This window comes from Phaeodactylum tricornutum, chromosome 25, assembly GCF_000150955.2.
Source record: "Phaeodactylum tricornutum CCAP 1055/1 chromosome 25, whole genome shotgun sequence".
NCBI classification, from domain to species: Eukaryota; Bacillariophyta; class Bacillariophyceae; order Surirellales; family Neidiaceae; genus Phaeodactylum; species Phaeodactylum tricornutum.
In genome coordinates, this window is record NC_011693.1 from 206,471 (window position 1) to 224,964 (window position 18,494).

Consider the following 18,494-nt stretch of genomic DNA (forward strand, 5'->3'; position numbering starts at 1 on the left):
TTACATTACCTGACCGTGAAAATACTTCTTGTCGTCTATCCGTCCATGACTCGTATGTCTTCTGTGGTGTTCTGGTCGGAGTTGTTCCGAACGTACGACTTTGGATAATATGTCTGATTTACCTCTATTTATTTATCATTTATGTGGCGGTGCGTTTTGTGCGACGGGAATGCAGGTAGCATTTCCGTTTTTTCCACGGTCCAGTTTGTCAAACACTATTTGTGAGAAAAATCTCGCATAGGCACCACATAGCCGGACGAGGATTGTGTCTCGACACACGTTGTAGTGCGCGCGTTTTTACTTTGTAGGAAACGTTCCTATAAGGAAGACTGCACAACAAGAAACAGCGCCTGCCGAAGAATCCAAAGCGTAAAGTGTTTGCTTGTATACATCTTTTTGGATAGCAGAGCCGGAACGCAAGCGTGTAGACAAGGTCGGCACCGGGTTCGCCCTTCTTGAGACCCACATCGGTTTCGTAGCCGTCCACGCTCTGTTCCGACGGTGATCCTTTGACGGTCCCTACACGGACAGTCAATCAGTTTCCAAAGCGACGGGCTTGTATTTTCGTACGCCACAAAAATTCTGGTGCAATGGCAGTGCCATTGGGTTTTCGCCGAACGCGCTTATCGCTTCTTTTTCTATGTTGCCTAGCTTTATACTTTCAGAGTAAGGCGTTGGTTAAAGTTTGGAACAACGATGTGCCGAACTTGGACACCATACTTGGATCAAATCCTTGGCTATTCAACGACCAAAGTCAAAAGTCCACTTTATCCCTCCACGAAGCTGGAGTCAGCCGAGGGAATACAAGGAACGCTAGACACAAGACTACCAACGTAATAAATTCACCATTCGTCGCAGGCACGACCACATCTAGTCAAGCGGCGAGCGTAATCGAATCACTGTTGCTCACAGATCAAGGCTTTGGCGCGTGTTTGATAATGAAAGACGACAATCATTGGCTGATCGAATGGATTGCCTACCACTACCACGTCTTGCCTTTAAAGCATTTAATTGTGTTGCGCGATCCGCGAAGTCTCACACCGTCCCAGCACATCTTTGACCGTTGGAATCAAACCTATTTGGAAATAGAGGAATGGCAGGACTCTCGCGTCACTCCGATTTCTGTGTACGAGCGAGGTACCAAGAAGAAAAAAACGGATCTTCAGTACCATTTGACGCGACAGCGCTTCTTTTACTCCAAATGTTTGAAACATCTGAAGCAGGAGCAAACGGTGCAATGGGTATTGCTGACAGATACAGACGAGTTTGTGCGTGTGAATTCTTTGTTGTATCCACTGTCGGCTTCCGTGTTGCAACAACGGGGCCACGTGAGTGCATTTTTGGCCCAGCGAAAAGTGCAGGATCCGTGTTTACAGATGCCCCGCATCCAAGTGTCTTCGATACGAGCTAGTGAGAGTAGTATCAATGACCAAGGAAAAATCGATGCGTGGAAACGGGCTGAATCTATTGAGGGGCTGAATGCGTCTGATTTCCTGACGTATCAATGGCTCGTTCACAACAACCAGGCAATGTCAGTGGGGAAGAGCACAATGTACTTGCCTACGCTGAAAACGAATGACATTCCGTCTTTGGCAGATTCAGTGCATCGTATTGTGTCGAGTGTGTGTCCGGAGCACTCTGAGTCGTTGCTGAACAGCACGAGATCGTATCTTTCCGTGATGCACTATCTCGGAACTTACGAACAGTTTAGCTACCGGACTGATCCTCGAGACTATGACGCAAAAGATGCCGAACGACCTCAAAGAGAGTTTCAGCATTTGAAAAGCGCCTCAGTTAAGAGTCGTGTTGATACCTGGTACCATCGAGGTCGGAAGCCTGCAGCGTCCACATTGGATGTGGGCATGACGCACTGGCTGCCTGGGCTGGTGGAGACAGTGGGCTTGTACGAGGTAAAGAAACTACTGGAAAATGTGGGCGTTTTGGAGTCGATTCCAGTAGAAACATCACAACACAACAAATCGAAGCGGCAACCAGAAATTGATGTGGAGGAAGAAGTATTTTCTGCGTGTCTGCTGACAAAGGACGACAATCACTGGCTGATTGAGTGGCTAGCGTATCACTACTACGTTTTCAAACTACGAAGGCTCACTGTGGTGCGTGATCCGACTAGTCGAACTTCGATTGAGGCTATTTTGGATCGCTGGAAGGATCGCATGTCTATCTCTGTGTGGAACGATGAGCAATTCGTTCCTAGTTGGATCCTACAAAAGCACAAAACGAGAGGAATCAGTGATACGTTGCTCCACCGTTACCGGCAGCAGTTCTTTTACAGTTCATGCATGAAAGACTTTAAGCAACGGGATCGGAGCTGGCTAGCTCTGGTAGATACTGACGAGATCCTGCGGCCAAATCCGTACGTCCTGACAGCCCCGATAGATTTGAAAGTGGAGGGTATTGGCTTGACACTGCTTGAAGAGCAACAAAAGAAGCGAGCTATGAGGGCTGAAGACGGACCTCTGAAGTGCATACATGTGCCACGACTGCAGATAGTGTCGACGGAAGCGAATGCTTCCACTGTCAGCTCGGATATTCCACTGGGATTGAACGGGTCGGACTTTCTCACCACGCGGTGGTTGTACCACAACAACCGCGAAATATCGATGGGCAATAACTTGGACGGCAAGAGCGTTTTCAATCTTCAGTGGTTGGATGAATCTGCAATTCCCAAAAGAGCGGCGAATGCTCATTATATCATTCCGGGTGTGTGTCCGGAGACGTCAGGTGACCGGCTCGACCACCCTGATAGTTGGCTGTTGATTCACCACTACTTGGGTTCTTTAGAGCAGTTTGTATCTCGAGACGACCCCCGGAACAGCATAGAGGGACGTCCGAAGCGAGATGCAAGTCTGTGGCGGCAAACGGGTCAGAGTCCTGCAGCAGACACGTTTGACGATTCGTTACGGTCCTGGCTGACTGGGTTTGTAGAATCGGTAGGCTACGTCGATGCTAAGCGGCTGTTGGCGGGAGTGGGACAAGTGGAGGAGTTGAGTCCAATGACAGCGTAGCATTCCGGACAGTGCATGGCATACTCCAGGTCTTTTTGACAGCTTTGAGAACTGTCTTGCTGATTCGCCTGAACCTTGGTTTCATCATCATTTTGGTGTCGATAGTCGTAGGTGGCAAAGTTTGTTATCAGGAGATTTTTTCGCAGGAGTCACATACTACTGGCCTCACTCTCAAGCGGTATGTGTCGTAGATACTGAGAGTATTTCTCCGCCAGTCAAGGCTTTTGTCGCCAATAGGTCCTGTGTTGATGGCAGAAAACTTTCATGGCGGCTCGACCGTGGTCACTCCGTGTCTTTGTGATAGGCGTTTCGGCTGCATGATATGGTACAAAAAGGTCTTCCTCACATCACTGTCATTGGCAATCACTGTCATCTTTCATTCAAAGTAGATCGAACAGTATATTTCCATTACACATTGCTCTATTCCCTGTGACATCATTTGTTAAATATAACCCTTGTTTGCAATGTCGTACTGTAGAGCAAGCGAGACTTACATTTAACGGCAACAAGGCGAGTGCTTTCACCGGACCGGGATTCTGCTGGGAATTGGACGCATGACTGTAAACTCAAGTGTTGAGATCTGTAACACCACAAGGTCCTAAAAAAAAAGGTGCTCCGAGCTATCAGACTGTCACAACAGGCCTCCGGCGTTGCGTGGTGACATACGAAACCGAAATTGACATCCAACAAGTTAAGAAGAGCCGCATAACTCTCTTTCATAGGAGCGGACTGGAAGCTACGAGCTGGCATATTCGTATACACAGCATTCTAAATTTGAGGTTGTAACGGAACAGGAGCCGGGCCCTGACATTCCTACGAAAAGGGGTGAGATGATCCTCCGAAGAACCTATCGTCAACTGTTTTTCAAATACGCCTTTCTGCTACTGAGTTTCGGAGCCCTTTACTTTCAAAGCAGAGGCCTGTTGGGGATATGGGATGAGAATGCGCACACTTGGACAAACGTGCCTGATCCTTCGTCTTGGTTGAATGAAAACAGAAACCGAGGACCATATTCGATACACTCGGTTGCAACTATAGAAGGGAGAAACTCTCTTACAGCTAGGCATTCTTCCAATGAAAAATATAACGCTATCGAATCGCTGTTGCCCACAGATCAAGGCTTTGGCGCGTGTTTGATAATGAAAGACGACAATCATTGGCTGATCGAATGGATTGCCTACCACTACCACGTCTTGCCTTTAAAGCATTTAATTGTGTTGCGCGATCCACGAAGCCTCACACCGTCCCAGCACATCTTTGACCGTTGGAATCAAACCTATTTGGAAATAGAGGAATGGCAGGACTCTCGCGTCACTCCGATTTCTGTGTACGAGCGAGGTACCAAGAAGAAAAAAACGGATCTTCAGTACCATTTGACGCGACAGCGCTTCTTTTACTCCAAATGTTTGAAACATCTGAAGCAGGAGCAAACGGTGCAATGGGTATTGCTGACAGATACAGACGAGTTTGTGCGTGTGAATTCTTTGTTGTATCCACTGTCGGCTTCCGTGTTGCAACAACGGGGCCACGTGAGTGCATTTTTGGCCCAGCGAAAAGTGCAGGATCCGTGTTTACAGATGCCCCGCATCCAAGTGTCTTCGATACGAGCTAGTGAGAGTAGTATCAATGACCAAGGAAAAATCGATTCGTGGAAACGGGCTGAATCTATTGAGGGGCTGAATGCGTCTGATTTCCTGACGTATCAATGGCTCGTTCACAACAACCAGGCAATGTCAGCTGGGAAGAGCACAATGTACTTGCCTACGCTGAAAACGAATGACATTCCGTCTTTGGCAGATTCAGTGCATCGTATTGTGTCGAGTGTGTGTCCGGAGCACTCTGAGTCGTTGCTGAACAGCACGAGATCGTATCTTTCCGTGATGCACTATCTCGGAACTTACGAACAGTTTAGCTACCGGACTGATCCTCGAGACTACGACGCAAAAGATGCCGAGCGGGCACAGAAACAATTTGAAAACATTAAAAGCACCTCAGTTAAGAGTCGTGTTGATACCTGGTACCATCGAGGTCGGAAGCCTGCAGCGTCCACATTGGATGTGGGCATGACGCACTGGCTGCCTGGGCTGGTGGAGACAGTGGGCTTGTACGAGGTAAAGAAACTACTGGAAAATGTGGGCGTTTTGGAGTCGATTCCAGTAGAAACATCACAACACTCCAAATCGAAGCAGCAACCAGAAATTGATGTGGAGGAAGAAGTATTTTCTGCGTGTCTGCTGACAAAGGACGACAATCACTGGCTGATTGAGTGGCTAGCGTATCACTACTACGTTTTCAAACTACGAAGGCTCACTGTGGTGCGTGATCCGACTAGTCGAACTTCGATTGAGGCTATTTTGGATCGCTGGAAGGATCGCATGTCTATCTCTGTGTGGAACGATGAGCAATTCGTTCCTAGTTGGATCCTACAAAAGCACAAAACGAGAGGAATCAGTGATACGTTGCTCCACCGTTACCGGCAGCAGTTCTTTTACAGTTCATGCATGAAAGACTTTAAGCAACGGGATCGGAGCTGGCTAGCTCTGGTAGATACTGACGAGATCCTGCGGCCAAATCCGTACGTCCTGACAGCCCCGATAGATTTGAAAGTGGAGGGTATTGGCTTGACACTGCTTGAAGAGCAACAAAAGAAGCGAGCTATGAGGGCTGAAGACGGACCTCTGAAGTGCATACATGTGCCACGACTGCAGATAGTGTCGACGGAAGCGAATGCTTCCACTGTCAGCTCGGATATTCCACTGGGATTGAACGGGTCGGACTTTCTCACCACGCGGTGGTTGTACCACAACAACCGCGAAATATCGATGGGCAATAACTTGGACGGCAAGAGCGTTTTCAATCTTCAGTGGTTGGATGAATCTGCAATTCCCAAAAGAGCGGCGAATGCTCATTATATCATTCCGGGTGTGTGTCCGGAGACGTCAGGTGACCGGCTCGACCACCCTGATAGTTGGCTGTTGATTCACCACTACTTGGGATCTTTAGAGCAGTTTGTATCTCGAGACGACCCCCGGAACAGCATAGAGGGACGTCCGAAGCGAGATGCAAGTCTGTGGCGGCAAACGGGTCAGAGTCCTGCAGCAGACACGTTTGACGATTCGTTACGGTCCTGGCTGACTGGGTTTGTAGAATCGGTAGGCTACGTCGATGCTAAGCGGCTGTTGGCGGGAGTGGGACAAGTGGAGGAGTTGAGTCCAATGACAGCGTAGCATTCCGGACAGTGCATGGCATACTCCAGGCCATTGTGGGTAGCTTTCTCTAAATTCATTTCCAATGATGCTGTTATCTTCGTATTTTAGACTGCAGCGGAATTTATGTTGGTGTCGACTGATATGAAGTGAAGATTATTGTGGACAAACGCTTCCAATTTGGCGGAGAGAAAGGTTCTCAAGGCTCTTCTTCTTTGACTGCAAAGGTATTCTCTTGTGACCGACATCTTCGCGATGACATACAGTCGATAACCACTTTCTCTGGAGCAGCAAAGCAAATATCCCTTTCTCTGTGACAACGATGAGAAAGAGAGATTACAATGATGATGCTGTCTCGTTTCCGAAGCTAAATGCGGTCATCCAGAGTATATACTCCATGAGTTTCTGGGACCACATGCGCAATTAAGAGTCGGTTCCTTTTGCGATCACATTTCACCGCGTGTCTCTTTGGCTTTTTTCACAGCGAAGTACTGTGTGATAGAGGTAGATTCCCACTCCCGTCGTAAATGGGCATGATGCTTTTCAACGTTCTTATGCAGTGACTTGACCTTAAATATACAGCCACAGCAAACCCGCTTTTGCCCAATTCGTATTTTATGACTGAATAGCTTTGCTGCCACACAACTCTAGAGAAATTGATGAATATCAGAGCTGGGGAAACTTCAAGCTCTTGCGCGGATGGTCTCGAGACGCAGTCGTCCGATACTTTTACTCGCCGTGGTATAGCGAGTCAGGGTTTGTATCTCTTTGTTACTTTATGACTGTAGCATGTGGATAATGGTGGAAGCCGAAGGTTGTCTCTTCCTTCTCTTTATGTAAATGCAAAGCTTTCCCTAGTTTAATAGCGAGTCCTCACGTAGCTCGTGGATCCTGCAAAAGTGTAAGAAAGGGACAATACCCCTAACCCTATTTGAAGTACCCGGAAAGCTTAGCTTCGCTCCCGCCAGCACACCGGAGACATTCGAAAGCCCATGTAATGTGGAATGGCTTTACTTTTCAATGGCCATAGAGACTTGCAGATTGGTTTCAGCCACCAAGCCGACTGACTAAGCATCGCCGGACAACATGTTCACTGTCAATGAGAAAAGATCCCTTTCTGGACGAATGTTGCATGCGATTCTTGGGTTGTCACTGTGTATCTCGTATGCAATAGCTTTCTTGGATACTGGCGGAAACAGCTTTTCACGATCAAAAGTCGTGATCGAATCGTCGCGGCGCCCGAAAGCCACATCTGCTTCAACAAATACACGTCGACAAGAACTTCTTTCACGCAATGGACCTCACTTTAGGCTCGATCGCTTCAGAGGAAAAGTAGAGTTTGGCGCTACAGCGAAGCTTGTAACCGAGCTCGGTTCCGGCGCCAATAACGAATCTATCTCGACTTGGCTTCGCGATGAACGTGGATTGGCTCAATCGATCTGGGACCCTTCTCTGATAAAAGACCTCGGAAATTCTATTTACAGGCTTCAAGTTATGAAGCTTCAGTTTGTGACATTGCAGCTGGCGCCTTGGGTCGATGTTGAGATGAGCACTATTCAAGGAATAGACGACTCTCCTGTTTTTGTTCTGCAATCTGTCGGGTTTGACCCCAATATTGAAGTCCTTCCTGGAATGCGAGTGTCAGCAGACGCCCTCGGTATCTTGATTGAAGTATCTGGGGAGCTGAGGGCTTCTCCTGATGGTAGAGGCGTGGCAGGAGGAGTTGCTTTCCAGACATCGGGGGAACTTCCGCCCCCGATGCGCGTACTACCCGAGGCGGCACTAAAGGCTGCATCCGACGCGATCAACCAAACAATTGTCAGGTTTGCAGTCCAAAGCTTTCAAAAGGGAGCTACGGCAAATTTTAAAGCCTTTTTGAGGTCCAAGTAACGGCTCTATTTTATGTGCAAACATCTTTTCGTGTAGTCGTGCACTTGTTGAAAGGAACATTGACTTACAGTTGATGCTGACACAAAACTGTCTGATCGGGAAATTGGTTCACCTTTTCAGGCGACAAAGGACAAAGGGTGCAGAAAAATAAGACCATAATGTGAGACAGGATCTGCGATAAAAAGGTCAAAACTACCGCCAGCCGAGAAACTCATCGAAAGCGTTCCCATCCCTAGTCCCACAGGGTACCGTGAATCGTTTTCTTGATCAGTCGGTGTGAGCATTACATTTCATTAATTGTATCTATAAGTATTTTGCAGGAACGGATACCCTACGGACGGCTTTCTGGATGATACAGTCGGTGTTCCAGTGAATACGTTGTTGATCCATGTGGGAAGCCACAAAACTACGTGTGTTTCCCGGCACTCAACGGACGTGAGTTTGTCCAAAAAATCAAACAGTCTTTCTTTGGTAGTAGGACCGGTGACAAAACTCACAACGCTGAAAGACAAGCCACAAATATTTCGTCGAGTTGAAAATCAAGGCTCGACTCTCCATTCTCTCTCTGCGTCAAAACGAGGTGACTGTGAAGAAGAACAAGCCGAGTAACGCTTCCAAGATGTTTAACCTGGAATATAGTCCTATAAAACATCGCAACAGCGTAGCGACGACTCACCGAAAAGGCAGTAAGGCGAACGTCGAAATGATTCCTAGTGGAGGGGACAGCGAGAAAGACGAAGTCAGCACTCCTCTCACCGAATCTACAGCATCGCCATCTACTCGATGGCAAAGCGACGCCGAGCACGGCCGTGTTCGAAGGCAGCCTGTAGCACCACTCTTGCAATTACCTGAATTGAAGTATGAATCACAACACAATGGTGACGAACCGACTTACGCTGAAAAAAGACCACATTTGGACGTTTTGAGACTGTGCTTTGGCTGTTCCGGAGTCCTCTTTGCCTACCTAATCTACGGTAGTATCCAAGAGGACGTATTTCGGTATCGTGGAGAAGACGGCGAGAAATTTCAACACGTATGGTTCCTGCAAGTCCTAGAATCTGTAGTCAACGTTTTTGTCGGACTCATTGCGCAGAGTTACTTCGGTGGCACCCCGGGAATCCCAATTACTCCCTTTCTGACATCGGGGGCCTCGCAAGTGTTCGCCAAAGCTTTGACGAGTTTGTCCTTATCGGCCGGGTTGTCCTTCCCTGTCTGCACGCTTGCAAAATCGGCGAAGATTGTACCCGTCATGCTAGGGCAGCTGGCGCTCGGAGGCTCGCGATATACCGTACAGGATTATGCGTTGGCCGGGGCGATTGTTATGGGAACGGCGCTTCTATCTCTGGGTGAATCGTCAAAAGAGGGAAAGGCGTCGATGAGTTCACCGATTGGCATTGTTTTTATTCTACTTTCACTCGTCATGGACGGGGTAACAGCAGGACTTCAGAAGCGACTGAAAAGTGACGCCGCCAAGACCGGAAAACTCCCCACAACTTACGATTTCTTGCTCTACACGAATTTGTCCATGGCCGGCACGGCGTTGACTATATCCATTATCAACTACGATTTTGTCGACGGGTGGATTTTTCTCACCGAGCACCCCGATATACAACGCATGATTGCGATGGTATGCCTTTGTTCTGCTGTGGGGCAATCTTTTATTTTTTACGTTGTTGCGCAGTTTGATCCACTCGTTTGCGCCACGGTTACCACTACGCGAAAAATTCTTTCCGTTGTGTGGAGCATTGCAACAAAAGGCCATCACATCTCGGGACAGGGCTGTGTTGGTCTAGGCCTCGCCATTGGTGGACTGCTGATGGAAATTCGCGGCAAGGTCTGCAGTATGCAACGTAGAACATATGAGACCAAGGACAGCAACGACCTTCATTGAAAAAATTGAGCACTGATGTTGTGTGGACCAGTTTATAGCTCACTGTCACTTATCGTTAATACATCGACGGACAAAAATTGAAATGAGCTATGTGCCGTACTTTGCCTTTTGCTAGTATTAGACAATCTCGGAAATCGTGTGACTCGCACTTTACTTGTGACGATGACTGGACTTCCTCAACGCACAACATATCCTAGGCCCTCGCCTGACGATGCTTTCAAGAGAAGACGAGCACTGCCACAAGATCTTATTACCCTTGCGACAAAAACTAATCCTATCCCTGCGCGCCAGAGCGCCGTCTTCCTCTACAGGAAATCTTCCTTCTTCTTGCGTACGTAACCGCTGAGCGAATCATCCTTGGCGTTCTGTACCTATCTAGAATCTTCTTTCAAGAGAAGACGAGCACTGCCACAAGATCTTACCCTTGCAACAAACACCACTACTATCCCTGCGCGCCAGAGCGCCATCTTCCTCTGCCGACCCGCCAGGAAATCTTCCTTCTTCTAGCGTACGTAACCGCGAAGAGTAGTGAGCGAATCATCCTTGGTGTTCGGTACCTATCTAGAATCTTCTTTCTAGAGAATACTGCGCTCTCTCTAGAAGCGTCTCGATTGTGGACCGAACGTAGGAGAAGAGTTTTGAGCGCCAAGTGTCAACCCGGGTTGAGGACGATACTCTAACTGTAACTTTCTTTCGAAAATTATGTTCTTCGTCGAATCTGATCGATCTGAATGGATGTTCTTAGTCCTTCAGAGTCGGTTTCCTGCATCTCCTCCTACTTCAAGTTTCCCAGTCAGCGCTTCTTGACTGGACCTGTCGTGGTTCATCCTTGACAGATAAGTATCGTCACGCTTAATAGTCCCACGCCCTGAAGGAGGAAACGACGAGCACGAATGTGACTGAATTTGAATTTGCGAAGCCTGAATGAACTTGGTTCCGAGTAGCGTATTCCTGCCACGGTGGCCAACTCATTCACCCAACCAATTACTAATCGAAACATGTGACACAAATGGGACTTAAATTACGAGCATCACGATCCAAATTATTATACTGACGCATAGATGTGGTCACGAGATTTCGTTATTCCCGAAAACGAATAAAACGGTACTGCCATGACTAAAAAAAATGGTGGTAGTTTATATGGTGACTTTTTTGAAACAATCGGATGACCGTGAAGTTTCATCTAAGAGGAACTTCGGATCGATTGTAGGATGGTAGAGACTTTCCCAATGAAGATGTCGGTTTGAACTCCCTTCCATTTCTGGACTTATTGGCAATCCTAAAGCGTACTAAATATCCAGTTGAGCTAGAGATTGAAGCATTGCCCCCTTTGTATTTTTCTATATGTTCGATCATCGAATACATGTTTGGAATGACCGTAAATGACTATGTCGGTGCGTTGAGCGATCATAGGCCCAATTGGTGATTGCGTCAGCACTACCACGGATACTAACTGTAACTGTAAACCACACGCACTGGAGGCACATCGTCGATTGAGACACGACGATCGACGAAGCGGCGAAACGAACCTCAAGACCGAACCCGTCGAGAACGGCCGGCAGAGAAGGATTGGATTCGACCTACCGTTCCCGCAGCAATTTTTTCTTCTTCCACGCTCGAGAAGGGTTTTTGCCTACCCCACTTCTCATATATTTTTCGAACACACAAAAAACTCACGGCCACCAACACTCGACTTTGATTTCGAAATTGCAGACACCATGACCTGTTTGGAAACATCAGATGACTATGCTCCGTCGAGCACAGAAGAGACTCTCTACACGTTGGCAGCGATGCGACAACAGGAGGAATCCGGTTATATGACCTGCGATTATCTGCATCAGCAGCAATTCGAGTCTCCCGCGGTTCCGAATGGACCGTTAGACCGCGTTGACGTCGACTGCCGCAACAAAATGTCCGCTTGGTGCTACCAAGTCGTCGACTTTTGCAAATTTAACCGCGAAACTGTCTCAATCTCCATGAGTTACTTGGATCGCTACCTCATGAGCCCAACGGGAGCTGCTGCTCTTGCTGACCGCAAACTATTTCAGCTCGCTGCCATGACTTGCCTATACACAGCCGTCAAGATCCACGAACCGGAAGCCATGGACCCGAAGCTTGTCTCCAGTCTCAGTCGCGGTACTTACAACAAGGCTCAGATCGAAGAAATGGAAGCCTCAATTCTGGGTGCTCTACAGTGGCGCATGAACCCACCCACATCGCTGGCTTTTGCACGCATGTTTCTAGAGCTCATTCCCGACGATGTTCTCTGTCGGACATACCGGGATACCGTTTACGATCTCATCAAATACCAAACAGAGCTTGCGGTTGGCGACTACAACTTTGTCACGACCAAGGCATCAACGATCGCGTTCTGTGCCTTGCTTAACTCTTTGGAAAGCGTGAGTCTCGACATGAAAGTGTCGACACAGATTTCGTTCGTGTTGAGTACAGCGATCGACGTGGACGCGCGAGACCAGGTCTTGGTACAGGTGCAGACTTACCTGTACCAGGCCATTTTGCATCATCCGTCGGCACTGAACAACTTTTCAACCCCGACAGTGTCGACGGCCAAGGCAAGCCGTAGACTGTCCGTCGAAGTTTCGCCGCAGTCCATTTCCGCCATTCGCTGAGAACTACGCAGTGCTTTTGGATTAGCTGGCACCTTTCACATATTGTAAACTACCAGATCTGTAACGTACTGATAGAAAGCCTTTATATTCAACCAATTACATTTTGTTGGCTAGTATTTCGTACGGTAATTTACATTAAACATATCGCAGGCCGCTGTGAAGCCGGTCGCTAATCCCGCAAACATTCTTTATCCTGTCATAATCTTCATTGGTCGAGCTGTTCCCTTTTTCCTGGAAAATCGAACGCTTTCACTCAACTTGACGGGAAGCTTCCCTGAGTTCGCAACCAGTCTTCGCGTCGAACCGGTTTGGGTGGTGGCAGGCTACTCGCTAATTCGCGCACGATATTTCTTCATCGGCCGTTGAAACGGCGCGTTCCGACGTGCCAAGATTTTTTGACCGGTTTGTTGAGAAGCGCGAAGATCATCCTGGACAATAATTTCTCCGTGACCTTCTCGGTCCGCACGTGGCGCGACTGACAGTGAGCACGACTGCGTCGGCTCCCGAATGGTTCAAGTTGTATGATGTCATCCATAGGTTGGGATGATGTCATCACAAACACGATCGGACGTTGCAGTTTCCAATGGTAGGAGGTGGCTATTTCATTGACGTCAGCGAAACCAAAAGGTGACGACAGCGTCATATTATTTTTAAAGTTTGACATTCAAGTTCACTGTTCTTTTCAAACTAATCCTTCAAAAGGTTTTGGGGGAACATTGTTTGGCCAGAAATCATAAGAATCAAATCCTTTCATGGGACTCCTAAAACGTCGTTGAGGAAACATTCTTTTACCCGTTTCTTTCTCAAGTCTGTTCACTGCCGAGCAGGCACAGCCGTTGCACAATAGGCCGTGTGCTAGCTGTGCACTGCTTAATGTAGCATTGTGAATCATGGCTGAGACCAAAAATAGAATTGCCGCAGCTTTGGCTTTTCCTTTCAATAAGACAATAATGGATGGTATTCTAAAGGACGTACTAGACCAATGCATTGCAGACAAGAAAAGGTGGAATACAGTCAGCATTCCTTTTCCAACGCAAAACGGAGAAGTAAATTTATGTGACTACATTGGTTTTGATTGCAGGCTCCTTGGGGAGTGTTTTGTCTTTCCAGATCAATACAACTCAAGTTCAAAAGAAACCAGAGCTAGGTTGGCTAAAGCTCTAAAGATTGCTGCAGCTGAGGGTAAATTTCCCCTTGTTGAGCGAGGATGGGATGAAAAGAAGAAACAAATCCGTTTTGAGTGCTTTCGAAGCCGATCACACAGTGAGAGAACATATCAGAAAAGACAAGGGACAAGCTTCCCCAGAGAAGACGCGAAGGCGTGTAGTACTTCCTCTAAGCGGCCGGACAAAGGGAAAGAATGCCCATTTCACTTTTATCTCTACTGGGTTCAAGAGGAGAGGCATTGGTGTCTTTTTGGTGGCGCAAGGGGGAACTGTAACTCTCACTCTCATCATTTGCCAATGGAGCCTCATGAAGTAAAAAAGAGTATTGCCTACATCAATGGCCACGAAGTCCAAATTGCGCTGGATGCAGCCACAAGCAGTGCACCACCTAGTGTTATTGGAAAAATGCTCCAGTTACAAACTGGCAACATCTTGTTGGACTCTTCTTTGCAACACATAAGGATGCGGTCGGGAAAAGAGCAAGAAACAGTGTTGCTCTAGGATGAAGAATTCATGACGCAGGCAGACAAGCTTTTGTCCTATCTTGAGAACACTCCCGAGATCAGCTTTTGTGCTATATACGATGACCCAGATTCACCTCTCTTCACAGTTTACAAGCAGAGAGCAAAAAAAGACCACAGGCATCTACACACAAGTATTAGAGTTAACTCCGGGGTATCTGCTGAAACGGGAATTCTTGACAACACTACACTAGATGCAATGGATCCCAATGGAGAACTTGATGACTATGTTGACCGCACACGTTGCGCATTCAAGCTCCTTGGCTCGCAAAACATGCTGTTAGGAGTTGCCTGGACAAATAATGAGAGCAGAAATGTATTCTCTCGTTTTTCGGAGATAATGGTAGTAGATGTGACGGAAGGCACAAACAACGCCAAGCGACCGCTATTTCTATTCTCTGGGAAGACGTCAAACCAAAACACTTTCACAGCACTGTGGGCTTTTTTACCACAGCAGGCTTGTTGGGCCTTCCATTGGGTGTGGACTCGATGCATACCGCAACTACTCCCAAAGCAAGGAATTCAACATGCGCCTGACAATAACAGATGGAGATCCAAAACAGTACAGGACCTTTGTAGATGCAATACCAACTTTCTACCCTCTTTGCAAACACAAGCTTTGTCACTGGCATCTACTGTATCGCAGTAATCTCATGAAGGTGCAGACTGGAAAATGTGGAGTTAAAGCTACTATTCTATTCCGCGTAGTTGTTCTTTGGATTGAGAGCTGGATGACCAAAATTGAGACACAAGAGGAATACGAACTTTCTAAAAGGCTCTTGGCTGATTGGCTTGCAACCCCCGAAGCTATTGATGTCAAATTGGGTGGTATGGGGCAAACTATTGTATCGCAAATTAATGCGTACATGACACTGTCACTTTTTCCTCATGAACAGCGCTGGGCTAGATATCGCTATTTATACACACAAGCATTCAACACATCTGCAAGCTCGTATGCCAAGGCAGAAATAGTGCTTTAAAACGACGGGGCGACGGGGTCAGGCCAAGCTTTTCCGTACCAAAAGCAACTCAGGTTATAAACAAAGGGACACAACCTAGGTCAAAGAAGAGGCATCAAAAAGCTGTTTACAATTTAAATGCTGCCAAGACGAGAAAGCCTGCCTACTACGCAAACATTCGGGATTTAGTGGATTACATTCAAGATTCTCTTTCCAAAGATTTTGAAGCAGTTGCTTCATTTGTGCTCTTCTGTCCAAATGCAGACCAGTTTTGGGTCAAGCAAGCCACTCGCAAAAGCAAAAACACGGACATTCGGAAAATCAACGACAGTAGCTATTACAAGTACATGATTCCGCAGTTTGAACGCACACGAATTGTGGAGCTTGTTAATATTGATGGTACATTCTATTTGGTGTGTAGCTGCGGAAAATTTCAGCGACAAGCTTCCCCATGTGCCCATCTTTACAAGGTTCTTGGTCAATCACCCACATCAACCGATGTCTCTGTACGCTGGACAAAGCACTGGGATGTGTATTTGCACCGAAGTGGCCACAGTGACCTGTCAAAGCATTTGGAAGACCTGTACAAACAGGAGCGACCAGGTCCAGTATTTGTTGATAGTGGTCAGTGGGTGATCGGAAAAGGTGAAAAAGGGTCAAATTTTTTCGAAACTTCGCTTCCGTACAAGCCCCCTGTCATACGAGATTTTAATCGATGGGCAGTGTCTTCGCAAACGACTGGAGCTGATTTGAGTGGGACCAAAAATACCACAAATATGTATTTTTCGAGTGGAATGGTGCAAGAATCAACAAGCCTGTCCAGAGAGCATGCATTCCAGGATTCATTGCATTAAACTTCCACAAATTCGCAAAATTCGGATTGTTTTGATGATACACAGGCAGTGACAACGGAAAGCGTATCTTCTACGAAAAGAATGTTTGGTTCAAGTGCTTTTGTGCACAATTTCCATTTCTACCAGGAAATGTCCAAGCTGGCAGGATTTGATATGGAAGCTGCTGAGTCGATGAATATAGCTATGCAAGAAGCATTGGAAAAGGTACAAGCCAATGTTGCAAAAAGGGCTGGGAAGATGGATTACACTATAGGACCAGCCATTACAAAGGACCATGTAGGTCTAAGATTGAAGCCAAGCTACAGTCCAAAGAAGAGGAGGAAACCAAACTTACAAAGGAAATGAAATAATTTTACTTACAATTACTGATTTACATTAAACAATACAGGCGTTCTTCACTAGTCTGTAAGCCGTGATCATACCACCAACGAAACTCCCCGCACAATATATCCGCCAGGCCAAGGCAACTTGCCAATACACTATTACAGCCATGCCGTCCACACCACCAAATCTCTACTGGAACATGTGTCGGAACCAAGGGAACAACTATACAAAGCCTTGCCTCCGTGGCCATTGGTTGAAGGGAAACCATTCTTGTGTACAATTCCAAGCGTAGCCTTGGGTATTGTCCAACAAGCATTGCACCGGTAGATTGTCGCTTTTCTGTAGTTTTTTGTTGATACACGCCAGCAAAACCTGTGTGTCCTTTACCATGTTTGGTATACTTGCGTCGTCGGTTTGATTGACCGACGGAATTCGATTCGTTGCCAAGGCTTGGGCCAAGACAAAGTCGGCGTCCAATGAGTATTGCGCATTGATCCTGGTTGGTGCGTACACCATGGCGGCGCGGCAAGCGTGTGGAGCCATCCCGTGTAACGCGTCGCAGAAAAATTCTTCAATCAGACTGCGTTTCTCCGTCGGCACGTGAAAGTTGACCACGGTAACGTTGGAGTCCGTAGGGCTTGGTAACGTTGACGTACCACATGACTGTACTGGAACAGTGAGAAATTGCTTTAAACACTTGTTCCACTTCTTTGGCGTGGGCATTGGGTACCTGAGTGGGGTGCAAATTCTGCAGAGCATCCAACCGCAAGGCCGTACTCAACGATCAAATGGACGGTTGACGACTTCGGTGATATGGAAAGGGCCAAGGATAATGGAAAATATTGACTGCAATTACAGACTCCGGGGCCCGCGCTCGCCTTTCGGCACGAAAGACCAAGCGGCACACTACAGGACCGTATGTTGTCAACGCAAAGTAAACAGAGGCGATCACAAGATACAAACACATCAATCCTTGCACCAAAACTGCATCGTACGAAAAGTAAGCAACACCAGCATGTACTTGATCATGATAAATGCTTTGTGCAACGGCTGTGCCTGCTCGGCAGTGAACAGACTTGAGAAAGAAACGGGTAAAAGAACGTTTCCTCAACGACGTTTTAGGAGTCCCATGAAAGGATTTGATTCTTATGATTTCTGGCCGTACAATGTTCCCCGTTAGGTAGTTTCAATATGATACATGACGGTCGGCTAGCTAGTTTGTCTCTTACAAAATATAGCCAAAAACTTGTATTCATAACTCATGATAACAGGTGCCTTAAAGTTTCATTCTATCTAGTCCGGGAGAGCAGTGATTGCACAAGTGCGTGTGTGTCTTATGTTGACGAAACACGATGACAACATTTCCACGTGTTTTACATTAGTGATCCATCACCTGCATGTCCTTATCGATAGCGACGTACAACCCGCCTGTTTTCTCGAGCTTGATTGCCTTTCGATACAAGTCTTCGACAGCATTTTCCTCCATGAGTTGTTCGTTGAGAAACCAATTCAGAAATTCTCTCGATACGTAGTCGCTTTCCTCCTCGGCTACCTTCGCCATGTTAAAGTACTCTTGCGAATTCTGGACTTCCTGATCCAGAGCCTTTTTCCAGACCTCCGAAACTCTATTATTTTGGAACTTTTCCATGCCGTGGTCGCTCAGAACTTCTTGACTCACGGACAGTACCTTTTCGGTTTGGCGCAAAGCCAAATGATCAAAAATCTTCATAGCATGGGAACGTTCCTCCACGCTGTGGGTTTGACACCAGGACGCCGATCCCGGGAAATCATGAAAGCGGAACCACATGTCCATGGCCAAGTACATGCGTGAAGCGTCCAACTCCCGATTGGCTTGATTCACCAGCAGAGTAGCCATGCGTTCACTTACGCTACGAGCACAAACCGACATGCTTTCTGCGTATAATAAGAAAGAGGATCGTCACGAGTTAGAAAGAAGTGGCAACGAGTGATTGCTGGCCGTAAGATACGTACCTGCAGAGTCAAAAAGCAAGGTTGCGCAACTTATT

General features: G+C 47.1%; 7 protein-coding genes across 7 annotated transcripts; 6 read left to right on the plus strand and 1 right to left on the minus strand.

The window, feature by feature from the left end:
- Positions 1-590: 590 nt before the first annotated feature.
- PHATRDRAFT_49890 (predicted protein) lies at positions 591-3,438 on the plus strand (the record flags this gene model as incomplete). The annotated part of the gene is made up of 1 exon (XM_002184634.1): positions 591-3,438. One exon carries the CDS (start codon positions 591-593, stop codon positions 3,024-3,026), a length of 2,436 nt encoding a protein of 811 aa, XP_002184670.1. The 3' UTR covers positions 3,027-3,438.
- A 232-nt stretch (positions 3,439-3,670) lies between these two features.
- Positions 3,671-6,253, plus strand: PHATRDRAFT_49891 (predicted protein; the record flags this gene model as incomplete). Its single annotated transcript, XM_002184635.1, has 1 exon — positions 3,671-6,253. The coding sequence occupies exon 1, from the start codon at positions 3,857-3,859 to the stop codon at positions 6,251-6,253; it is 2,397 nt and encodes a 798-aa protein (XP_002184671.1). The 5' UTR covers positions 3,671-3,856.
- A 1,065-nt stretch (positions 6,254-7,318) lies between these two features.
- Positions 7,319-8,140, plus strand: PHATRDRAFT_49892 (predicted protein; the record flags this gene model as incomplete). Its single annotated transcript, XM_002184636.1, has 1 exon — positions 7,319-8,140. One exon carries the CDS (start codon positions 7,319-7,321, stop codon positions 8,120-8,122), a length of 804 nt encoding a protein of 267 aa, XP_002184672.1. The 3' UTR covers positions 8,123-8,140.
- A 901-nt stretch (positions 8,141-9,041) lies between these two features.
- On the plus strand, positions 9,042-10,013 carry PHATRDRAFT_16341 (predicted protein; the record flags this gene model as incomplete). The annotated part of the gene is made up of 1 exon (XM_002184637.1): positions 9,042-10,013. A coding segment is annotated over one exon (972 nt), but the record flags the coding sequence as incomplete, so codon positions are not given.
- Positions 10,014-11,410: 1,397 nt separating this feature from the next.
- On the plus strand, positions 11,411-12,737 carry dsCYC7 (predicted protein). Its single transcript, XM_002184638.1, has one exon. The coding sequence runs from the start codon at positions 11,732-11,734 to the stop codon at positions 12,641-12,643; it is 912 nt and encodes a 303-aa protein (XP_002184674.1). The 5' UTR covers positions 11,411-11,731; the 3' UTR covers positions 12,644-12,737.
- A 1,585-nt stretch (positions 12,738-14,322) lies between these two features.
- PHATRDRAFT_40716 (predicted protein) lies at positions 14,323-16,488 on the plus strand (the record flags this gene model as incomplete). Its single annotated transcript, XM_002184639.1, has 4 exons — positions 14,323-14,418; positions 14,762-15,204; positions 15,297-16,086; positions 16,189-16,488. The coding sequence occupies 4 exons, from the start codon at positions 14,323-14,325 to the stop codon at positions 16,486-16,488; spliced, it is 1,629 nt and encodes a 542-aa protein (XP_002184675.1).
- Positions 16,489-17,845: 1,357 nt separating this feature from the next.
- On the minus strand, positions 17,846-18,343 carry PHATRDRAFT_16343 (ferritin; the record flags this gene model as incomplete). The annotated part of the gene is made up of 1 exon (XM_002184718.1): positions 17,846-18,343. One exon carries the CDS (start codon positions 18,341-18,343, stop codon positions 17,846-17,848), a length of 498 nt encoding a protein of 165 aa, XP_002184754.1.
- Positions 18,344-18,494: the final 151 nt, after the last annotated feature.

Bases quoted from the DNA above. Each gene is read 5' to 3' on its own strand.
- dsCYC7 (XM_002184638.1), top strand. From the start codon at position 11,732: ATGACCTGTTTGGAAACATCAGATGACTATGCTCCGTCGAGCACAGAA.